Genomic DNA, 22,825 nt, shown 5'->3' on the forward strand with positions numbered 1-22,825 from the left:
TTGAATAAAAATTACAGTAGCAAAATAAATGCTTATTACTTTTGAACAATTCAATGTGAAGCGATGAAGTACTTTAGTTCAAAATAGTTCACTAAACAAAACGTGTTAGTACTGAACCTTAAAATGTTTTCTTGGAAATAGTTTCCATATTTCATAGCCTTGGGGCACGAAAAAGAAAATTGTCGCGAGACATCTAGAATTATCGCTATAAGCAAAACAACGGTTTCAATGTAGCAATAACAGCGGCACAAGGTGACCAATTTATAATTCGATAACTATTTGATAATGTTGTGATAGAGATGATAAATAATGCATAGATTATTCGACTGAATGAAACAATTTCCGTCGATAATACAAAGTAACTTTACAAGACATTAACGTAACATTGGTATAATAATAAAGTACTTATTATTGTGTAAATTGAGTAATTATGGAGAGGTGTGTTCTTTTTTTGACAATAGGTAGGTACGTTTCGCAACCGAATGGTAATTTAAGTAATGAATATTGCACTAACATACTGATCTTGCTCAGATCAGAGTACTTAAATACTTGCTTTTTCTTTATTTAATAAGTTGTGTCAAATGAGTTTAAATTTATCAATTAACCTAATGAAATTTGAAACTTAAAGTAGGAACTCGGGCACCTATTAAAGTTATTAACCGCAATAACGTGGGGTGCACAAGAGAGCAGTTCTGTATCATTTGTCATAGTAACAATGTCGTAAATAATCGTATTTGTAAACTGGGACGACATAGTTAACTATATCATGAATCACTTGCATTGTCACTCATCTAATAAGATATGAGGTAATCTGCGGTAACAGTTTAAAGGAATGTGGACAATTTGTCTTGATGATTAAGAATTGACGCCCATTGTGTTAGCTCCCACTCGCAACAGTGTTAAGTATTTGTACATAGGAAACCGCGAAATCAACTCTCCTTTCATCGAGAATTGTGGCTAAGTAAATATTGTTATGGGAAATTAATTTTTAAATACTGGAACGCAGAAATATGAGGGAACCCTATTCAGATTCACATAAAACAGCGGTTAGCTTCATGTAGGTATTTGATTCCAAGATTTTTTTAATTTGGTTATAAAATAAAAATAAAAGGAAACCGAGGTGAATAGAATATTTGAGAAACGCAAAGAATGCTAGCATAAACACTGATTTTGAACTTTCACTAGTAAAAACATAAAGTGTTATACAATTTAAGGAAATAAATCACCATTTCGCGACGACATATAATTTTTTATCATCATTTAAAACTTTAAAAAGTTTGGTAATCACTTAAAATACTGAATTAACGTTTTCACAATACCGGGACAGTCACAGTGAAGAAAAAATAGCACGATGTTGAATTCTAAAGTTAAAAAAAGACGTTCCCGTACCGGGAATCGAACCCGAGCCTCCTGGGTGAAAGCCAGGTATCCTAGCCACTAGACCATACGGGAGACGCTTATTCGAGGCAAAATTTTGTGTTTCATTCGCAATTTACACGTCTTAATGGTAACGACGCTCGTAATCAAGGCCCATTGCATAATTAAAGTTTATTGTTATAGACTCGTTATGGAATAGAGCAATAACAATGAATAAATAATCAAGACCAGAATCATAATATAAAAATAAAAATCATTTATTTTCAGATAGTAAAATCCATAAATTATTAGTGACATTATTTATACGTACGACTATGTTAGAAGATATAAAGTAATTATTATTAATTACTATATAAATATAATTTAAAAAATTAAAGTTCCTGCTCTTTCTATGAAAATAGAAGTCAAGTTTATGTATTATGCCTACACAGTTCGGCGTTTTCGCATTAGTATCTTTGTATGTTTTCTTGAGATCGAACTTACTAACACGAAATATTTTTTGCTTGTTGCAAATTTTCTTTGGGCTATCCCCAAAAGGGCACTAAAAAGTATAAACAATCCCGTGTACGTAGTTCTTCAACTAGTTAGGCGTAGCTTGCCCGCCCGGCTTCACCTTGCTTCCAGACTCTGCCTTTGCTTATTGTGTTACTATAGGTGTTATCACATTCATGCCATCAGGGCCCAAATGCATAACAAATTACAAGCAAATAGTATTAGTGAATTTCAATACAAAATCGCTAATACTATTAGCTTGTAATTTATTATGCAGTTGGGCCCAGGGGGTAGAGTTGATTGGTCGACGTCGATTGATAGTTTCTACTATACCAATCGATCGATCATCGATCTGTGGTAGAATAAATAAATAGGTCGACGTCGATCAAACTACACTACGCGGCAAGTCGAGTAGGTGCACTATGCGGGTGACATGTGTTTTAGTGAAAAAATATTGTTAGATTTTATTTCGCTTTAAGGCATTAAATTATAACAAATTATGGATTTAACTGTCTAAAACAGTGTTTTTAAACGTTTTCAGGACGCGGCCCCCCCCTTGGTTTGGAAAATATTTGGCGACCCCCTGCTTACCTCCACTTACAGTTATTTGAATTATCTTACGTTGATAATACAAACGTTGAATAATCATACACAATAACGGTGAGAATATTTTAGGGTCATTCGAGCGTTTATTTTATTTGATTTACGTGGGCACATTTTCGTTCGCATGTAGAAGATTCTGTAACGGTTTCCAGGTTATCTAGTAGAAGTACAGGACGTCTAAAAATAATCAAAAATGACATTAAATTCTACAGCCCATTCATAAAAAAATGTAGCCACGAAAATTGAGGCGGTTGAAACGCCCGAATAATTAAATGACCCTCTAAAGATACTGCGACCCCCTTAAGGGGTACCCGCGACCCGCCGGGGGTCGCGACCCACAGATTCAAAAACACTGGTCTAAAATAGATGTTTTATTTTTGTTTTATTAAATTATCCATCGACCGACAGTTTGCACCACATCAATCGATGGACCTGGTACATGTAGCATCGATCGGCTGTCAATTAATTGTTTATCGACCGGTATCCGTCGATTAGCCAAACCTACCGCACTAATCGATCGACGTCGAACAGTAGCATCGATCGCCTGTGGATAAATCGTTTATCGACCGGTATCCCTCGATCAGGCAAACCTACTAAACCTATTGAATCGATTGATGTCCATCGATATTACTCGATTGATCAATCAAGAAAAAGTTATCAACTTACCTGTGTTGTGTTTGTCCGCCAGCTTGTCAGCCGCCACTTCTTCCTTGACGTCTGCCATGGCGCAAGGCTGCTCGCAACTCGATCACACTGACACCTGACATAATGACATCGATTAAAACAAGTCTCATTGGTAACCCTGGATTCTGAATTATATTGTACTGTCACCAGCATTCATATCTGCCACAGCGGAGCGTGCAAAAATATCTGACACGTCCTTTCGGCCCTAGAAATAGAGTCGTATCAGATATTTATGCATGCTTGTTGTGTCAGATATTGGTGCTGGTGACTGTACCTACAAACAGACAGTCTCTTTTTTATTAATCGTTACAAAGAAAATGTCTCAGCAAATAGTTCAAAAATATTTCCACACTTTCCTTATTGTGAAGAAGTACCTAACTACACAATAGAGATGTTCTGGACTCTTGAAAAAAGTACCAACACAGAATTTTAGAGGGTTTTTATACGTATATTCATCAGATTCATCTAAATACGTTGTATCTACTTAACATATTTTTTAAAATTAAAAAAAAAAAAATCATTTATTCAGTAAATAGGCCGCAATGGGCACTTTTACACGTCATTTTTTAACCTAAATCATCGAGCGTTTTAGAGTTCCGTACCACAGTGGACCAAAACAGACAAAAAATTATTAGGACCACATTTTTGTCTATCTATCCGTCGCATCCGTTTGAAACCTCCTCGTATGTTATTACCTATTAATTCGTGTGGGTAGTTTGAAAAGGTAAGTATATTTATGTCACTGTCAATTGTGTAACTAAACAATTGTGAAGGTAGTTTGATTTATTTAATCAACTATAATTTGCCTGCAACTTCTTCTGCGCAGAATTCGCCGAAGTAGATCAAGTAAATAATAAGGAAGTATGTATTAAATTTAAATATGTCATCTCCGAATGCGACAGAAGTTTAGCGGCAAAGCAAACAAGCATCACTAAGCCTGTAGACTGGCCTATCCGCGTTATCATTATCATCTACATCAGCAGCACTAGTCGAAAATTATGCCTAATAAAAGACTATGTTGCGCTGGGAATGTCTATATCTAAAAACCAGTTTCAGGCGTTTACAACAGGTAAACAGACCCGCCATAAAAAATCTCCGTACTTAGTGAATGTTTTCAGATAAATCCTCCCCTCCTTGGAGCGGGGGGTGCCAGAGCCATTGTTCAGGGATCGTCAGGCGGGTGACGCCGGGATATTCAATTTCCGCTTACTTTAAGATTATAATCTAACTTCTTTGCATTTTATGATACCCCCTGTAGATGTATTTTTAATTTTGAAGTTTTGTTTCTTAATGAGACGCTGCTGATATTTTATTGTATAAAATAAATCATTTCCTGACTGTACAAAAAATGTTTTGTGCAAGACTGTGTTTTGTGGAATAATGTTTAGTAATCAAAAAATAAACTACTCTATTTTTAAGTTTTAGTGCACTTAAAATAATCCAAATGATTGTGAAATGTCATTAAATAGGGGATACTGATAGGAAATGCAATTCTTCGCATCCTCCGTTAAGCATCCTTAGACACTCTTCATAGGATTCATCGAATGAAATTACATATTTATAATACATTTTTCGTTATTTTTAATAATTATACTGATTTTATTCCCTTACCTGCGTATCACTTGCCCGGCAAACGCACGTTATCACGAGTTATCACACACCACGTAAACACAACGTACGAGCGCGCCCGAGATAAACACAAGCCTGACTAACCGGGCCCGACGCTGTGTTGCCAGCCACGAGCTAGGAAAAACGCTAGATACATTTTTTGCGGGGATTTCATATTTTTTAGACCCACAACGCGAACTGAACGCGTTTCGATCCGGACGAGTCGTGAAAGGGACGAGGTGAGAATGCTGAAAGATTTGCGAACGGGTCCATCCGTGACAAAAGTTCTATTCATCTTTTAATAATAAAAGGAAACCAAAATAAACTTGATTCCAAAAAAAATATATGTTAGCCATTATAATTCTTGTATTTCTTCTTTGTGTGATGTGGCATTTTTACTTTTATTTTAAGCTAAAAGATAAAAAATTGACTATAGGCATGTTTAAAGAGAGGAGGCACGAAAAGGGAACAAGAACTATTCAGGAAAAATAATAATAATATATTTCAAAAATATGCAGGAACATTTTTTTTTTCATTTTTTTTATAATTATTAACATTTACACTGAATTCAGACCGCGAAACTGTGGGCGGTGGCCCATGTCGCCTAGCACCGCCTCTGTACCTAACGAATCAGATGCAATTCATCTAATACCTGCCACTCTAATAAGAACGCGAAGTGTGATCTCTTCAAGTGAACTTAAATGATAGAACACCAACATAATGGGTTAAAAAATCCGAATTAACTTCTTATAAAGCGCGTAAAAATATCATTCATTAACCAAAAACAAAAGTGCAACGTGTTGTAAAATCCCCTAATATTTAGCAATCGAGCAGTAAAGCGAACTAGCAACACAGATTTGCAGCTTCATTTTCCCGGCGAGTCACGAGCTCGCCCGATCGTCAGCCGAATAAACCCGAGCACTTTGTATTGATGCCGGCAAAACATTTCCGCTCCATTTTCCTTGGCGCGTGCGAGGGAGGATTTGGCAAACGACCCCTTTGGACGGGCAATGCCCAGTTAAGTACCCTCTTGTATCATTGACTCTGGTTAATATTACATTTTAAGAATATGTATGACCTACATCAGCCTACAACAAGTAGTGGTAGCCTAGTAGATTTATCTATGGCCTTTCAAGCAGTGGGTCGTGGGTTCGCAATTCGCAATTTGCAATTTATTCTAAGTTTTCAGAATTTATGTGAGAAATTACAACTGAAATTTATCTACCTTGAGCTTTATAGTGAAGGAAAGCATTATGAGAAAACCAACACACTGACGAATGAATTCAATTGTGTGTGAAGTTCCAATTACGCACTAGATGCCGGTGAAACTACGACTGAGAGGATTACAGTGGCAACGTATATAGGCCGAGATGATGATGATGATGATGACCTACACGCAAACACGTCACGTTAAAGGTTTAATTTGTTATTTCTTTATTTTATTGAAACCTTTGTAGTATATACTTAACATACAGTTGAACAGCATTAAAAAAATGTGGACTGTTAGACTTGCCTCAATTTGTCAATCTTTAATTCAATTAGATAGTATACCTAGAACCTACCTGAAGCTTCCCGTTTTTTGTCCTTCTGCATGTAGGTAGAGCAACAGATTTTATTTAATGCAGTTTTCATCAAAATGGACGATTGGACGGAGTGAATTAAGAGGGAAGATTTATGCAGCCAGCAGCACTAGTGGATTTGCAGTTACGGTGGTAAAAAATTTCTACATACGACTCTACTGCCAAGGTAATAAGAGTATTTAAATCATTTTGAGCATCACAACTGGTCATCTTCTTCTGCTGCTGACTGTACATGCATCAAAGGTTTATTCATAAATTACTGTATAATTGCAATTTTAGGGAAAGGCAGGATGAAAAATGTGAAGTGACCGCCTTTCATCATACCTACTTTCTTTATTTTTTTCACTTCATTTTTTTCAAAAGTTGCACCCGTGTAGAGCCGAGGGGTCGCTATTATTTCATAAATTAACCAGTTCATAGATTTATCTACATTCAGCACACAAGAATCGTTCTAAATTAGAAGCTATATAGCGCTGCTTTGTGTTGAAGGCCAGAATTTCAGATCACTGTTAGTGTGTTCTGCGCAGGACGGAACTCCTTAACAACTGACAAAAACAATATGTTTTAATACGTTCATACATCGCTTACCGGTTTTTTCTCTGTAATGATATCAATGGTACCTAGTTTTTTTATACGAGCAATTTTTTTTGGGTGTCAGTCAAAGGACGGGATTCTAACCCGCATGTCTTGGCTATGGTAAGAAAGAAAGAAATAAATATTTATGGCTAATGGTTATGCACCAAGCGAGCTTTCCAACTGCACCACGGGGTTCCCGATCATCACCTGAAAATTTTGATCACTGCATTGCATATGCCAATTTGCCAATAAATAATGGCAGGTGGTGCCATCTAGCGCAACTATCATAACTACTTTGAGATGAGATGCGGGTTCAAATACGGGTTGGTGCGGCGTAAAAAAATATTTATGTTGTCCATTATTCTTTTCAAAATTTATTGTACTCGTAGATAATTAATTAGATACCCGTCCCAACTGCCCATCCAGAGATGTCAAGTAGGGCCTTAGCTGCATTTTACCGCACACTCAGTTTATTTAAGCTTTAACTGTATGCCCTGCTTGGTGCCAAATCTTATGTTACTGATCTATTTCAGGTTATACCTCGATACTTACTGAACCACGTAATATTTTAATACTTACAGCACAGTAACTATGACTTCTTATTCCAACATTATTCCCCCACGGTACGTTTTGCTACTCAAAATAAGGTTTTTACGTGTAGATATTTTTGAACACTAGCGTATGGGTGGTTGAACAGTTTTGAAAATCCAACTGTATATTTAAAACTCTTTTTAGAAGAACCGCAACATAACAGACGAGGCTCGGAATGATGATGGGCCATAATCATAATACTAAACCAAGCTACGCGCAAAGATTGACCCATACCTGGTTAGGTATCTTTGCGCGTAGCTTGGCCCATGATCAATTTTTAGGGTTCCGAAGCCAAAATGGCAAAAACGGAACCCTTATAGTTTCGCCGTGTCTGTCTGTCTGTCCGTCCGTCCCCAGCTTTGCTCAGGGACTATCAATGCTAGAAAGCTGTAATTTTGCACGGATATGTATGTAAACTATACCGACAAAATGGTACAATAAAAACTAAAAAAAAAAATTTTTTTAGGGTACCTCCCCTAGACGTAAAGTGGGGGTGATTTTTTTCTCATCTAACCTTATAGTGAGAGATTTTTCGATTCATTGATTTTTTTGTGAAATATTCAACTTTAAAGTGCAAATTTTCATTAAAATCGAGCGTCCTCTCCCCTCTAAAATCTAAACCGGTGAGTGGAAAAATTTGAAAAAATTCTGGATGGTAGTAAGTATATCAAACTTTCAATGAAAACTATAACGGTCAAGTTTGCTTGAGAGTTATTAGTAGTTTTACTCTTAAATAGCAGCCTAAGGTACAAAATATACCTAAACTTGGAAGATTCCGTATAAAATACGACATCCCTAGAAAAATATTACTTAATTTTTTCGTAATGGCTACGGAACCCTGTTTTGGGCGTGTCCGACACGCTCTTGGCTGATTTTTAAAAATCATTAGCGTCTTTTAGTAGAGTATTGAAATCTGACCATGGACACAAAATGCGTTTCCACCAGAGATACTTTATGGTAGAATGTGTTGCGAAGAATGTTTTTCATTAACCAATAGAAACGCTTCATTTCCACATCCTCGCACAGCACATCTCTGCTGGAAACAGCTGAGCGGAGCGAGGCGAGGTAAATGAAGCGTTTCTATTAGTTCATGAAATAAACACATTCCTCGCAACACATCCTCAGACATCTCTGCTGGAAACGGAGCCTAAGGGGCTGTTTCACCATCCATTGATTAGTGTTAAGTAACTGATGGTTAAATGTGATGCTTTCTCCGTCTATTCGAACAAAACAAATAGAGACGGCATCACATTTAACCGTCAGTTAACACTAAATGGATGGTGAAACAGCCCCTAAGGCTTGAGATTTTGGTTAACGGCGCGATGCCCGTTTTCACTGTTCATTGCATGTGCTACCAAGTAACGAAAGTGCAGCGAGCATCTCAGCTGCTCAATGAACAGAGATAACGCTCTCCGCGCTGGTCGTGCGTAGTACAGTCACCTGCATTAATATCTGCCACAACGGAGCGTGAAAAAATATCTGACACGTCTTATCGGCGCTAGTCGTATCAGATAATATGCACGCTTTGTTGTATCAGATATTGGCGCTGGTGACTGTACCAAGAACTTTTAACTTAATAATGGTTTTTGGACTAATTTCTCAAAGATTGCTAGATTTAACAGGATAGGATAGTGGTGTATAAAGTTTAAATATGAAAATGCGAACTTCCGACAACAAATGCAAAGTTTATGTTTATCAAATTTGAATCGGGAATTTCATTATCCACCAAAGTAATTGAAGATAACAAAAGGCTGAAAATTTAACAGTTTATTATAAAATTATTTACGGCTTTTTGTGTTTTTGTCATTATATAAACGTACTTAAAATAAATAATAATAAATTTAAAAGACACGTACAACGTGTTTTACAGTAATTTAATCTTACTTTAGTATGTACAAGTAGTTAATACAAAGTTGTACAATTTGGTAGGTGTTGTTGCATCGTATAAAAAAGGGGGGATAGTCCGTATCTTGAGATGGTCGGATACGTGATGTTGTGAGCGGACGGCGGGGCGGCGACGCGCCGCCATTACAGCAGCGCGGGCGCACGCGTTAACCCTCCGCAGGCGCCTCGCCTTCCTCGGCCGGTTTAAAGCCCCAGCCGTCGCACATTTTTCGAAGGAAAGCTGCAATCACAAAAAACTAACTTAACACCACTGACATAATAACTGAACATTATTAATTAAGCCTCCAAATGAATTACGTGAACGTTTTGAAAATGAAATGACACATTTGTGAATTCTTTGTTACTACATCGCTACACACAATAAAATTGCAGATGACAGTTACGTTATCTTTTAAAAAATGCATAGAGTTTTAATTTCGATAAAATTATTATGGAAGAAATTAGGAGCTGTAAAAGACGTAGTAAGAAATAGAGAGGCCGAGCGGCTTATTATTTTATTATTAATTAATTGAGTAAAAACCTTACCTGGTGCTGATCGACAAAAACGATATCGAATTAGTTACCAAAGAAAGAAGGCCACTGTTTAAAGATCAGCATAAGATTGCGGTAAAGCAAGAACGAAGAGCAGCAGTAGCGAAACCCTTTACTAAACTATTAACTTACGATCTTAGAACTAAAGATATGACCAGATGATAATCTTCTACGCCATCACCTTCTTCAGGAATGCTGTAAATGGATAAATGGTAAACAGGGGAACACACACATGACACAAATCTACACATGCTCATTACATTTAAATGGAATAAGTTTATATTTAATTCCATTACAAAGGAGCTCATAGCAATACGGATTGTAGAACTTTAAGTACTGTTCTTAACTAAGGGATTTACTGATACTAAACACTAGACAAGGAGCATTAATAGGAATGTGTAGGGGAATATCGAAAATAGTGGATGCTTATTCTAAGAATAACAATTTTAGCTACAATTTAAAATTGTACCAATCTTTATGTACACTAAGTTCGGTATGAGGAAAATAAACGTCTAGAATTAAACTTCAATTTACATTCTAGTATAAGTATGATTCTACAAACTTCTATAAAAAACATTCTTATTTGTATAGGAGAAAGCTACTTACGCGCATAGGGGATCATGCCGTCGTCATCTTCGGGGTCCATGCAGTCCTTCACGACTTCAGCGACTTCATTGTCCTCGAGCTTCTCACCTGATAACAAAATGGAATTTTAATGTACATACAACAAACAATACAATAGATTATTCCAAATTTGGTAATCACAATGAAAGTGTGATACTTAGGTACCTAATCAGTATATTTCTAAGAATCATCATCATCATATCAGCCGTAGGACGTCCACTGTTGGACATAGGCCTCCCCTATTTAAATTCCAATTTCTAAGAATGGAATTAACAAAGCAAATCATGGTTAAACTATTTTCTTTAAAGACCATGAAATAAACTTCAGGCTATAGGTACTTGTAGGTGAATAACTTACGACTTTTCCCACCGATAAGTGAGTAGGTGTATACTTAAATATCATTTCCGTTAATAAGTAGACACCAAAAACAAAACTTCATATTGTGCCAAGCTACAATAGAAACAACTAGATGGATACCTTAATGCGTATTGAGAAATATGGCATCAAGCCAAACCTAAATGTCTATGTCGTTTAAGCTTAATAGTTGTAGGTACCTACAAATCCTGTTTATTGATAGAGTTACTAAAATAGAAGGATTTGTACTGTTTCTGCATTACTTTTGAAACAGTGTTTTTGTTTTCTCGTAAAAATACCTTTCAGTTTGGATGGTGATGTATAATATAATTTAATAATATTGTAAATCTGTTTAAAAAATAATATACCTCGTTGAGTTTCTTGCCGGATTCATCTCAACAGAGATTTTTTTGACATTCATAAGAGCTTAATTGAATAAAGATATTTTGACTTTGGCTAAAACTATTTTTAAGTAGGTGGGGGTTTTCAGAAAAAAATGTACCCTTTTTGCCTTAATTATCCTTAATTTACTATAAAAAAAATATTAGTCAATTTTGTGACGGTCCATACAACATGTATCGTTAACTGCGTCACAAAACTGACAAATAAAAGTGGGACACTTTTTTTCTATTGCTTAAATCGATAGTGCTCGTGATTCTGAGTAGAAATAACCCAAAATTTGTTAGGTTTAAAAAAAAGTAGGTACAGGGTACACTTTTTTCTGAAAATGCCCATTGCAGGTACAGCCTTTTTTTAATGTGATTCGTACTGATTGTAACAAAAGGAAGACTCTTAAGTTTGCATCTAATCCCAAAATAGAAATACTATCAAGTTGTTCAAAATTACTTTATCTCTTAAGTTTTAGACCTGCAAGAAAAATCGAGCAAGTTGCATTACGTTTTGGCACTCAATTAACCACTACAAGCTCGTACGGTCAAGGACTTAATTCATGAGCCACTATGGAACCTTTTCAAAGGAAAAGTCATGACGATTTTCCTTTTTAATTATTCCGATGTATGACGTTTACTGTGAAATAGTTCCATTGTGGCTCATGAATTAAAGTCCTTGAACGTACCTAATCTTGTAAGCGGTATCGCAATATAGGTAACTAGACGGCTTCGCAATTTGCACGAGTTTTCTTGCTGGTCTAAACTGGGTTTTATTGGATGACGTCGTCTTAAATCGACCTACCTAACGCAAGAAGTGTGTGTGTAAGCTCAGCGCCCAGCATCAGACCGTTCTCGTTCTTGTCGTACAGCTTCAGACATTCCAGGAAGTCCTCGTAGCATCCCTGGTCTTTGTCTTTTTTCGCTTGACTGTAGATGGGAAGGAACTCTTCGAGCTGGAAGAAACCACATAATTTATCAATCAAGTAGACTGTATTAAGAACTAGCAACCTGCTCCGGCATCGCTCAAATGCAACTTTGAAAGGAATGGGAAGGAAAAATGAAGAAAGTAAAAAATAGAGGCTGTAACTTCACATTTTCCATCTCCTTTTTTCCAAAAGAACACTTGCGCAAAAGCGTGCGTGCGTTGCTACTCATATTATGTGCCATAATAAATTATGTTCCTTTTAATCCACTATCTATTGATGAAAACCGTATTAAAATTCGTTGCGCACTTTAAAAAATCTAACTGTGCATACATACATACCTACATACATACGAGTACATAAAGAGGGACGACGGCGGGATGCGACTTTGTTTTAAATGTACTATGTAAAGAAAGATAACACTGTGTACGTTTGTATCTTGATTTTGAGGCTTACTGTATTTTTTTTACATTATTGCCACTTAATGATTTAGATTAAATCATACAGATTTGAATAGAAACAAAAAGAAAATTGTATTTGGTTATCTACTTAACTGCTAACAACATTTGAAGGAACTAGAATACACGAAGGGTTAATAATCTATAAACGGACCTACAGACAAAGACCTAGATTGTATCACAAGGGGGCAAAATGATATTTTTAAAGTGAGGGCGCTATCCTACTGGATTAAGAACTTGCGGCAGCCAGACGTTCGTTATGTATAGTACTTATAAAGGCTGGAAGTTTTTTTATAGTTAGTACTAACGCAGATAAGAACGATCCCCAACTATGAAATTTGGATATTGAGCGCTTCGGACGTTTGATACCTACGTGAAATTTATCACGAATCAAACGTCATAAAATTTCACCTCAATTATCTCCCCCCGTCTGAATCCCTGTTTATAAATAAGGATAAATTTAAGGTAAATGATACTAAAATAAATAATTACGGTGAGCATCTTCTCGCCCTTCTTCTTGGTGCCGCCGAGCTTCTCGATGGTCGCCAGGATGGGGTTGGAGTTGAGCGCCCTCAGGACATCTCCGAGGTGGAAGGCGTCGACCTTGCCACTGCCGTCGAAGTCGTAGATGGAGAAGGCGAAGGATGCCCCTGATAATGCAAACATTAGATACATGAAGGATAGCGATTACAAAAGCGTACAGAAAGTACAGATATAATGCATAATGTATTTCTGTCGGGAAAACTCGGATTTCGATTGGAATACGAGTACGACGGCATCCGAAGTGTTAATCAATTTAAAAGAGTGGCATTTTCAAATCCATTCATATGAAACCTAATTATTTAGTACCAAAAGTCAAAATGGCAGTACGATGGGTACTGAAGCGAATTGAGAGAGTACGATAAATACGATTTTTTTCGATAGAAAACGATGGAAAACCATTATACATTACAACTTTCTGTAGTTGACGTTAGTACGTGCTTCTGGTCATAATGGTTGTAGCATATGCATAGGTCTACATACAACTTACTTAAGAGCCAGCTCAAATAATTTGCATAACTTCGGTACTACTTCTATCAATGGTAGTAGTATGGATATGAGTTGAGTAGATTAATTAATACCTAAAATAATAAAGTATGATCTATCTAATGGTACAGCTTCTCTTTAACTACTTCAGACTACAACCTGATTATTCATGTGATACTATAACGATAGAAAAATATCTTACGCCACGAAAGCGCCAAGCACGGCAGTAAAGTGAAAAATTATGCTTTTTTTTTTCAGGAATAAATTCAATTTATCTTAAGCAGTAACGTCTTACGTTCTCACGATTAGCCAATTATCAAAAAACTTTAGAACTAACATAGTTAAATATTTTAAAGTTTATTAGTATCCTCAGTATCGAAAGTATCGTAGACACCAGAGACGATTCTACTATCAGTAAGTAATCAAAAACTTGTAATTCGCTGTTCAATGCTGAAATCGTGCAAGTTTCTAGAATATCTGAACTATTGTAGTTCGCGTTCAGACACCGTCATCGAGCTCTGCGTGGGCGTCGGCATTCTTTGCCGAAAATATTTTCATTTCCCACAAGTTTCAACGTATTCACTGTGGACTCGACTGACTCACTCTCTAATAATAGATCAGAATTTTGTGTCCCAATTCTGCCGGACGCCAAACGGCTAACTGGTTTTTGTTAAAACTATATATTACTCGTATTTGTTGAAGTTTTCAGGTATATATAGTTACTGATGCCATTAAATAAAATTACAGTTGATCGTTTGAAAAAGATTTAGCTCCGGTACCTTCTTATTCTCATCTTGGCTTACTATACAAGATATGTGAAGATAGATTTTGAAAACATTTTGAATTTGTGAAAAAGGTTCTTGAATTTCTTAGATAATTTAATTAAATTTAGGTTAACGAAAATTATAATTTAGAATTTAAATAAAAATAACATATTTAACGACTTTGATTGTTTACTATATTTTGGATTATGTTAATCACTGGCTCATTGTTTGAAACAATGAAATTATAATTCTAGGCAATACTATCTTAAATCACGTTAATTCTTGAAACTAGTGTAAATGGTCAAGGATAAAAAGAGCATAAAATAAATATGATATTCCGACATTCAAAACTCATTGATTATGAAATTTACTAACTAGTAGTAATTCTTGATATACGCTCATTATGCGTATACAGATCAGCTGATTCAGCATCATACGACGACCTTGGTAATGACAGCCAGTCAGGTCAGATGGTAGCAAGTGACAAATCACGAAATTACCATGGTACGCGCACACGCATCTAACTATATAGGCCGGGCGCCGAAAAACATAAGGCAGGGTTGCAGTGAAATTTGAGCGGAGTTTCTCTGTTTGGGCGGGCGGGCCGCGCGGTCACGTGAACACCGGGGTTAAATATAGAACGCAGCGCGCGCGCAACGTGGCCATGCCAATGCCGCTGCCGCCGGCATCTCTTAGCAACGCGATAACGCGAACCTTATAAGAGAAACGGTGCTATACTTAGATGTTACGATGCTCGCTCGCGTTACATTCATGTTCTGTTGCAGCCGTTCGTTCATGTTTTAGAGTTGAGACCGCCTACAACAACAATTATCATCCTTGACTCTCCAGGTATTCCAATCGAAATGTCGGCCGATGTGATCTACGAATATGATCATTTTTGTAATAGTTAAACTAGGAGTTAGTTATCTTGTAATTGTAAAGCTAAAATAAACCATTTTAAATATTATTATACTCACTTTCAACGTCGTTCTTGCTGAGGTCGCTCTGAAAATGACGAAAAACATTTCGTTACTTTTCATGTTCAATGGTATCATGCTATGTGTAGGATTAGTCGTGTAGCCAGCGTCAAGGCACCGTGAGTGTTTATGTTATCAGTCCAAGCATACAATACCATATTCTTTCACTGTTTCTTTAGCACAACACTGATTTTAATCGTAAGGCGCTATGGTGGTAACTCCAGATCTCCTGAAAGCTTCCGGTCTGCGGAACTTTCGCGAAGATCGAACGCGCGTCGGGTATCACTGGGCGAGCTAACAGTCCATTTCCACACTGTACTCCTTATCACAATTTCACTGACGTCAGGAGTGACTCACCATTTTGTGTGGTGTTAGTTGGTTCCCTCCCGGTCTTCACTGGCGAACGTTCAGACAAGAAGTGGGGCTCGGCGACTTTTCGCGGGACTGTTTTAACTGGCTTAGATGGCGCACCCGTCTGGATATTTGAGATTTAGCCCAGGAATCCGCGACCGTTCTATTTTCAGCGGAGTCGGTCCGACGTCGCGGCCGCTTCGGACAAGCGTCCTTCGCTCGAGCGCGAGCGGGATGAGCAGTGTTCCACCCGTCCCCCCACCGTAACAAGCTCACGCCTATTCCAATGATAAATCTACATTTACAATAACTATTTCGATCGAATCTCTTTGGGAAATCGAGGTGTTCGACAGCTCATACCTGTGCCTGCGACATCTCTATTCAGGACCACGTCGTCACCTACCAAAAACGTCTTAAATTTGCTGAACTATGCACCACTGCAATATGCATTTTTCATTGGGCTGCTTACGCGTAGTCACGTAGGAGGAATAAAACTGATTAGGTTCAGCGTTCAAGTGATCGTAAAATATAAGCCAACCTTCTCTTTAACACTCTGCTGTATACGCAAACAATTTTATTTAAATCCAATAGCTAACTAAAATGAAGAATATAAACTATGACATAATCTCATCAAAGGTCTCCGCAGTCGTTGGGCTTGGTTTCGAAAGTGTAGTCTTTCCAAACGGAGGAGTTGACGAGTGCCTCGTTGAGGGTATTGAATTTCCAGGTGACGCAGGAGGGTACAGGGGACAGAGGCGGCCCCTGCATGCTGGAGGCGCGACGTCGGCGTGCGTCCGGAGACATAGGGCAGCGCCCGCGTCGGGGCCCGGGTACACGGCCTTCCTAGAGTGAAACATTCTTACTGAAATAACAGAATCACCTTATTTAAATTATCTCGGATTCGATTATTGTTTACTCTCCCTGGTATAAAATAAGTTTTTGACAAAAATTTCGTTATCAATACAAGCTTTTTGCGAACTTTACCTACATTGTCTTCTATTTACACAGTTTAATACATCAGTATATTTATACATCAATGTCAAATTTAAAGTTACCCTGTTAACTAGAAGTGGGTGCAATTCGACCTGCAAGATTTTACCTTACAAACATACCAACAAATGTTGCGATACAAATATATTTACTTAACTCTTAAAATTGCAGATATTGTATTATTATTTCGCATCTACGCTGCAAGCATCGCAAGCCAATTGATAAATCTCACACTTATTTCTTTTCCCTTAGGTGGATTAGACTGATTAGATTTAAACCCTTTGCTTGGTATTGTATCTTATAAGATACATAATTTTAGATCAACATAATTGTATTATTTATTTATTTTAGTTATTTTTGTTAGCTCTACGAGAATTTAACGAGGCTTGAATTCAGTACGTACACTTGTTTCAACTTGCCAAAAAAAGGATTAAAATTAAACTGAAATAATTCGAAATTTTCTCATTTTAAAAATTCAACCAGATTGTGTTGTATTTAAAGTTTATTTTGGAAATGTGAATATTTGGAATTGTTTCAGTTTAATTTTAAAGGTGCAACTTGCAAATAATTTTAAACTGAAATATCGCCAATATAATATCATATTTAAATAATTATAAAACTTATAGGTAGCCATTGCATAATCTAATAAATACTAAACTGTTTTGACATCTGAACAGTGAATAATCTAAACACATCGTTTATTAAAACTACAAGTTTCATGTCCGAAAGTCAACGTAAACGTAATTTTATGACCGCGTGCGAGTTGCTAGGCTACACTTATGCGCTACGCTACGCCGTAGCATAGTGTTTTAGTGCGTAAGTAATTATTTCAACGACATGAAAAAGAGTTACTAATAATATAGGTTAATGCAAATTGTTTTTGTTTTTTTTTCTCTGCTTCTATGTCAAAAAATCTTATAAGCCGTTGTGTTATTTCTTTGTCTATTTACATTCAACATGATGGTTGACACCATTGCGTTACATAAGATACTTATAATGTATTACATACATAACTCGTTAATACTTTATAATGTATTATTCTTAAATACGTATTTAATCCAACATAATTTTTCCATTCGCATAACTCAATATAGTGACATGCAACTCTCACTTATCCTGCATTTTTTCCAGTTCTTTCCTCCATCCAATCATGGCCAATCATTCAATTCACTCATGGTAAAGTGACGAGTTCCCGCGGGCGCAGACTAAGTCACCTGCCTATTTTTTAAGTGTCAAGTCCGTCTTTGGGCAAGTGCCATATACGATATAAGGACGAGCAATGGAAACAGATCTGATTGCTAAAAAATTACAGAATTCGCCCCTATCCTATCTTCTATTTCTTTCAAATGTTTAGTCGAGCAAGTAAGCTGAAGCTAAGCGCTTTACCATTTTTTTATTAAAGTTCATGCATCACTTAAAAATCAATAAGGCTGATTGAGACGTTGACTTATAATTGTAACTGATATTATGTAAGTCTAATATTGTTTATTACTTATTCTGTGATATTGTATAATACACTTTAATGTGAGTACAATATATGTATAACATAAATGTTTTACCTAAATATTATAATAATAATATTATTATATTATATGTATGAAGTCAGTTGGATAGAGAATATATAAGTGTTACCTTGCGTTTCGAGGGTGCCTTGCGTCTCCACCAGCCCCTGAGACAAGCCAGCAGTCTCGCGCCTTGAAGACGGCATTTATGCACCAAACTGCTTTTGCGAGAGCTTGCTGACACTGCGGAAGTCGCTTGCAAATCTCCCCTTTGCTTTGTACTCGAATCCTTATAAGAGAAAAAGGAAAATGCCATTAAAAACATAACTTGTAAAAAAAAACAAGTCTCGCAACTCAGTTCTTCTACCGTAAAAAGTTGTGAGATCCATATGTTACCAAGTCGGTTAATTTAATTGCTCGACTTGGCAGGGATACTGCCGTGCCCCAGATAAATTTATTGCATTGTAGTCACTAAAATATACAGTCACCACAAGATATTTTGGAGTGACCAAGATTGTCAAAAATATCGTAAAGCACTTACGTATGCACTGTATTCTCAAGATATTAGAGTTTATGTTTCGTTATTTTTGGTCACCTTTTCCGTTCCCAAATATCTGATGGCTACTGTACAGAAAGAAACAACTGGAAAAAATACCTCTTCAGGTTCATCGCAAGGTGTGTTTGTATCCACAGAAGTATCAGCAGTAAGCAACTCAATTTCCTGCATTATCATTCCTTTCGGATCCTGAAGTATGGGATATCCGTCTTCATCGGAACATTGGTCATAATCACCTAAACATCAAAACGTTACAATAGACGCTCAGGCAATGGTCATGAGGGAGCGCTCCATAGAATTGAGTTACCAATAATTAGTATTAGATAGCAATACATTCTGATTTTTGACCAACGAGTCGTAATGTACTATTTAATATTAAATAAAAAATGAATACGGAATATTTCGTCACGACATAAGATTAAAACATTATCACAAGAAATTTTCACTCAAGTTTCATTGCGTAAAGAAACCCGCGATATAAATATGCGCGAAAAACAATACCTCTCCTTGCAGTCGGGTAAAAATAAAGCTCCGCTTGATATGACGATCCATTGATAATTTGTAGAGATTTTTTAGTGACAAATTAAATTCGAGACTACTTACGATTCATGGTTAAATAGGCATTTTCATAGAGTTCTGAATTTTCAATTTTGATCTCCTCTAATTCTTCGTAGTGCTAAACAAATACAAAGATATAACAAAGTTTGAATAGGCTTACCTACGGGTATAAATGTTCGATAAAATCTTACAAATTATAAACCTGTAATGCTCGTTGAGATGTCATTGGATCTTGCGGTGTTTCATAAACCATATCGGTACAGGTGGGAACATCATCATCGACATAAAACATGACATCCTTCCCTATTCCTTCGTGTGATTCGTCAGCGAGTAAAGAAAATGATGAATTGTCAGTGCTTCTGTAGCTCTTATCAGTTAATCCTACAGCTTCTTCTTCGGTTTGGTCAATACGGTCATAGGTATGAAGCATCGTGTCATTATACTGCTCCTTTATTTCGGTCACAACTTGGGACAGTAATTCGTTAGCCTGAATGTTCTTTTCTATAATAGCAGTATTGTCGCATATGCCGTGTTCCACGTCACTCATATCGAATAGATGATTGATGAACATCGATGTTGAGTTGTTTAGATCGCTCTGCCCCTATGAATATTTTAAACAGCATTATTATTATACTGTGACTTTATAATGAAGTAACGGGTATTTGCAATCATCAGAGTTATTTGGGTACAAAAAAAATGGCATTCGCGCACTGAGGATCCGTATAATTTAAAGGCAAGCACGAAATTTATTTTTATTTTATAGTTTTTCTATGCAAAATTAAGTAGGTAATTTTTACGAAAATTGGTTTTAGACATAGATATCATTTTATCCATTTACTCGTGTATCGTGAGACCTCTCTTTTCACCAAATTTCATAGTTAATGCTAATGTAAGGTTTTAAAACAAATGTTTATTTTATGTAAGTAAATACATTTTCAAAAGATTGCATATTTTAATTTCGTGGTCTTGGAAACCAGAAAAGTTAGAGGCGACAGACACACAGACAGCAAAATGATCCTAAAAGGGTTGCATTTTTTAAAAACGATTCCATTTATTTTATTAAGCTTTTAAGCATAAAACTTACCGCATCAACATCCTCATCTCCTTGTCCTATTATCGTCTCAATTTTAGATTTATCATCTGAAACAGATTGTGGATCAACTTATTTACTTATAATCTCAACAGATTTTATAATTTTTTACAGTTTTCCGTAGGTACCTATGATTTTTTGAGGCGTGGACGTAACCAGGAGATTATCCATCTCCATTTTCGCAGACTCATTTCCCTCGATGAAGTCACCAGGTGGAGTGGTAAATTCTTGACCCGGAGGAATGACATAGGTCATGTCTGGTGGCATATTCTTCCGCATAGATAAGTAGTGCCAAGGTCGTCCTACGAATCCAAAAGCTATCAATAATATCAATTGTCCTATTAAATTTGTAGAGCAATGAAACTTGCATGTGTATATATAAAATAGATGCGTAATGTTTCATATTTGCGAATATATCAAGGTCAAAGCGAGCGAATAATTTATAGATTACCATCGGATGCTGCGTATCTATTGATTGGAACTAGGTTTTGTTTTAAGACTTTTTCATTTCGTTGAGTGAAAAAAAGAACAAATTTCAGTGATTTGAGTTTGATGTATCCTATTTGCAACACAACACAATTTAATTAACACTTGGTTATAGTAGTTAAAATCGCCTTGCGGTTCATTGAAATGCCATACCTGACTCGGCTGCAGCATTTGCAATAATGTGAGCTTCATCTAGCACCTGGCTAACCAAATGAAATGCAAGCAAACCAGCCACACGATAGCTAGATTCACCCTCCTCCTGTGATGGCATAGATGGCATTTTTATGAGCTCTCAAAGATATTAAAATACAATGCGTCAGAACCAAACCCAAATTGCACAAACTGTTTAGTTCAGTTTTGTCAATTAATTGTCAGTTACTTTATATATTTTTTTATTTGTGTTTAGGACATTTTGCCAGCCAGGGCTTATTAGAACTCAAGCTTTGGGCTTCTTCGCTTGCATGGCCTACGCAGGTTTATTATCATTTATCATCAATTCCATACACGGGTAAGTAGTATTAAATTTATCCGATAAACTCATGAATGCGAAGATAAAAAATTAACAATTTTCTTAAGTTTTCAAATAGTCGTACTTTGGTTACGAATTTTTTTTTAGCCAACCCACTCGCGATATTGAACATACTAAATACCTATGATATGAAAAAATATTTTTTTTGCAAAAAATGGAACCGACTTCAAAAACTCAGCACGAGCCAGCAGGAGTGGAACTATAGCCGTCTACCTCACCTACATACTATTATATATTGGGCTTCAATCACACCTGCTGGCTCGTGCTGAGGCACCGACTTCAAAGTATTCGAAAAAATTTTTGAAGGTTTTTGAAGTCGGCTCCATTTTTAATAAGTAAAAAAGAAATTTTCATACTTTTTAGTGATTTGTAGCCAAAGTGCATCTCACAACGATTCCATTAAGCTCAAACACAGCATAGTTATATCATTTTATAACAGAGTACCGGTACCTACGGTCTTCTATTTATCAGGGTCCAGTTCACCAAATGATACTTTCTGAATGTAAATACCTGACTTGTTGTTAAAAATGCCAAAATTGCTATACTTAGGTGTGCTTTAAAAATTCGAGGTTTGCCCTTGATTTCTCTAAGATCCCATCATCAGATCCTGACTTGGTGTCAATGGGATTACCTCGGAAGTATGTACTTTGGAACTAAAAAAGAATTTTGAAATTCGGCCCACAATTAGCGGAGTTATTGCGTAACATACATACAAAAAAAACACTCGAATTGAGAACCTCCTCCTTTTTTGAAGTCGGGTAAAAAATCTTCTCTAGTTCGTGTCCTAGCCTAGACTATTACTGCAGTTACCTACTGCAAGTCGAATCAATATGTAATGTCTTATGTGTTGCATAGAAACATGCATTGACAATGTATAATTGTGTGGCCTGACAAACGTTAGTATACAAAGCAATCTATAAAGTGGGAACAGTTTAGTGCCGCCGCTCCCACTCGGGCTCTATTTATAAAGTAAATTGCCACTACGAACATTGATATCCACACCAATCTCGTTAACAAAGACGAGCGACTTTGTTCTGTGACATCAAGGACGTGTCAACTGTCGCATTACTTGCTTAAAAGCTAGCTGACTTTCCAAAAATAAGCTAATGCGAAAAATAGGGACGAGTGTGCGCCTCATGGCCCATGGCACACTACCGAATAAGTACCTACCTACATATTCATTATTTAAAACTAATCTTTGGTAGTTTTTTGTTGATTAACACCTGCGGATATTTTTTTGAAAATCAGAGGACAGACCTACACAATAGCGATGCGTTGATAGAATACTATGTTACCCAATC

At 36.5% G+C, this 22,825-nt stretch overlaps 2 protein-coding genes and 1 non-coding gene across 4 annotated transcripts; all 3 read right to left on the reverse strand.

The window, feature by feature from the left end:
* Nucleotides 1–1,380: 1,380 nt before the first annotated feature.
* TRNAE-UUC (transfer RNA glutamic acid (anticodon UUC)) lies at nt 1,381–1,452 on the reverse strand. The gene has a single exon. It is a non-coding gene; the product is annotated as a tRNA-Glu (tRNA).
* Nucleotides 1,453–9,263: 7,811 nt separating this feature from the next.
* Mlc1 (Myosin light chain alkali) lies at nt 9,264–15,924 on the reverse strand. Its single transcript, XM_074096282.1, has 7 exons — nt 15,820–15,924; nt 15,463–15,490; nt 13,188–13,345; nt 12,117–12,267; nt 10,554–10,640; nt 10,080–10,142; nt 9,264–9,636 (listed from the first exon to the last, which is right to left on the reverse strand). Exons 1-6 carry the CDS (start codon nt 15,820–15,822, stop codon nt 10,117–10,119), a joined length of 453 nt encoding a protein of 150 aa, XP_073952383.1. The 5' UTR covers nt 15,823–15,924; the 3' UTR covers nt 9,264–9,636; nt 10,080–10,116.
* A 428-nt stretch (nt 15,925–16,352) lies between these two features.
* On the reverse strand, nt 16,353–21,340 carry LOC141434043 (uncharacterized). Of its 2 annotated transcripts, none has more exons than XM_074096280.1 (8): nt 21,149–21,340; nt 20,638–20,811; nt 20,504–20,559; nt 19,622–20,020; nt 19,465–19,537; nt 18,961–19,097; nt 18,436–18,594; nt 16,353–16,652 (listed from the first exon to the last, which is right to left on the reverse strand). In XM_074096280.1, exons 1-8 carry the CDS (start codon nt 21,273–21,275, stop codon nt 16,428–16,430), a joined length of 1,350 nt encoding a protein of 449 aa, XP_073952381.1. In that variant the 5' UTR covers nt 21,276–21,340; the 3' UTR covers nt 16,353–16,427. The 2 variants fall into 2 exon arrangements, with proteins under 2 accessions (XP_073952381.1, XP_073952382.1); XM_074096281.1 differs by having other exon boundaries at nt 16,353–16,656.
* Nucleotides 21,341–22,825: the final 1,485 nt, after the last annotated feature.

This window comes from Choristoneura fumiferana, chromosome 13, assembly GCF_025370935.1.
Source record: "Choristoneura fumiferana chromosome 13, NRCan_CFum_1, whole genome shotgun sequence".
Classification (NCBI taxonomy): domain Eukaryota; kingdom Metazoa; phylum Arthropoda; class Insecta; order Lepidoptera; family Tortricidae; genus Choristoneura; species Choristoneura fumiferana.

Excerpts from the sequence above, each read along its gene's own strand:
- LOC141434043 (XM_074096280.1), bottom strand. The coding sequence starts at position 21,275 with ATGCCATCTATGCCATCACAGGAGGAGGGTGAATCTAGCTATCGTGTG. Across the intron at positions 20,021-20,503 it reads GAGATGAGGATGTTGATGCG|GGGCAGAGCGATCTAAACAA; the intron begins GTAAGTTTTATG and ends AAATATTCATAG. Across the intron at positions 19,538-19,621 it reads CATCTCAACGAGCATTACAG|CACTACGAAGAATTAGAGGA; the intron begins GTTTATAATTTG and ends GTATTTGTTTAG.
- Mlc1 (XM_074096282.1), bottom strand. Across the intron at positions 10,641-12,116 it reads ACACACACTTCTTGCGTTAG|GTGAGAAGCTCGAGGACAAT; the intron begins GTAGGTCGATTT and ends TTTTGTTATCAG. Across the intron at positions 10,143-10,553 it reads CGGCATGATCCCCTATGCGC|CATTCCTGAAGAAGGTGATG; the intron begins GTAAGTAGCTTT and ends ATCCATTTACAG.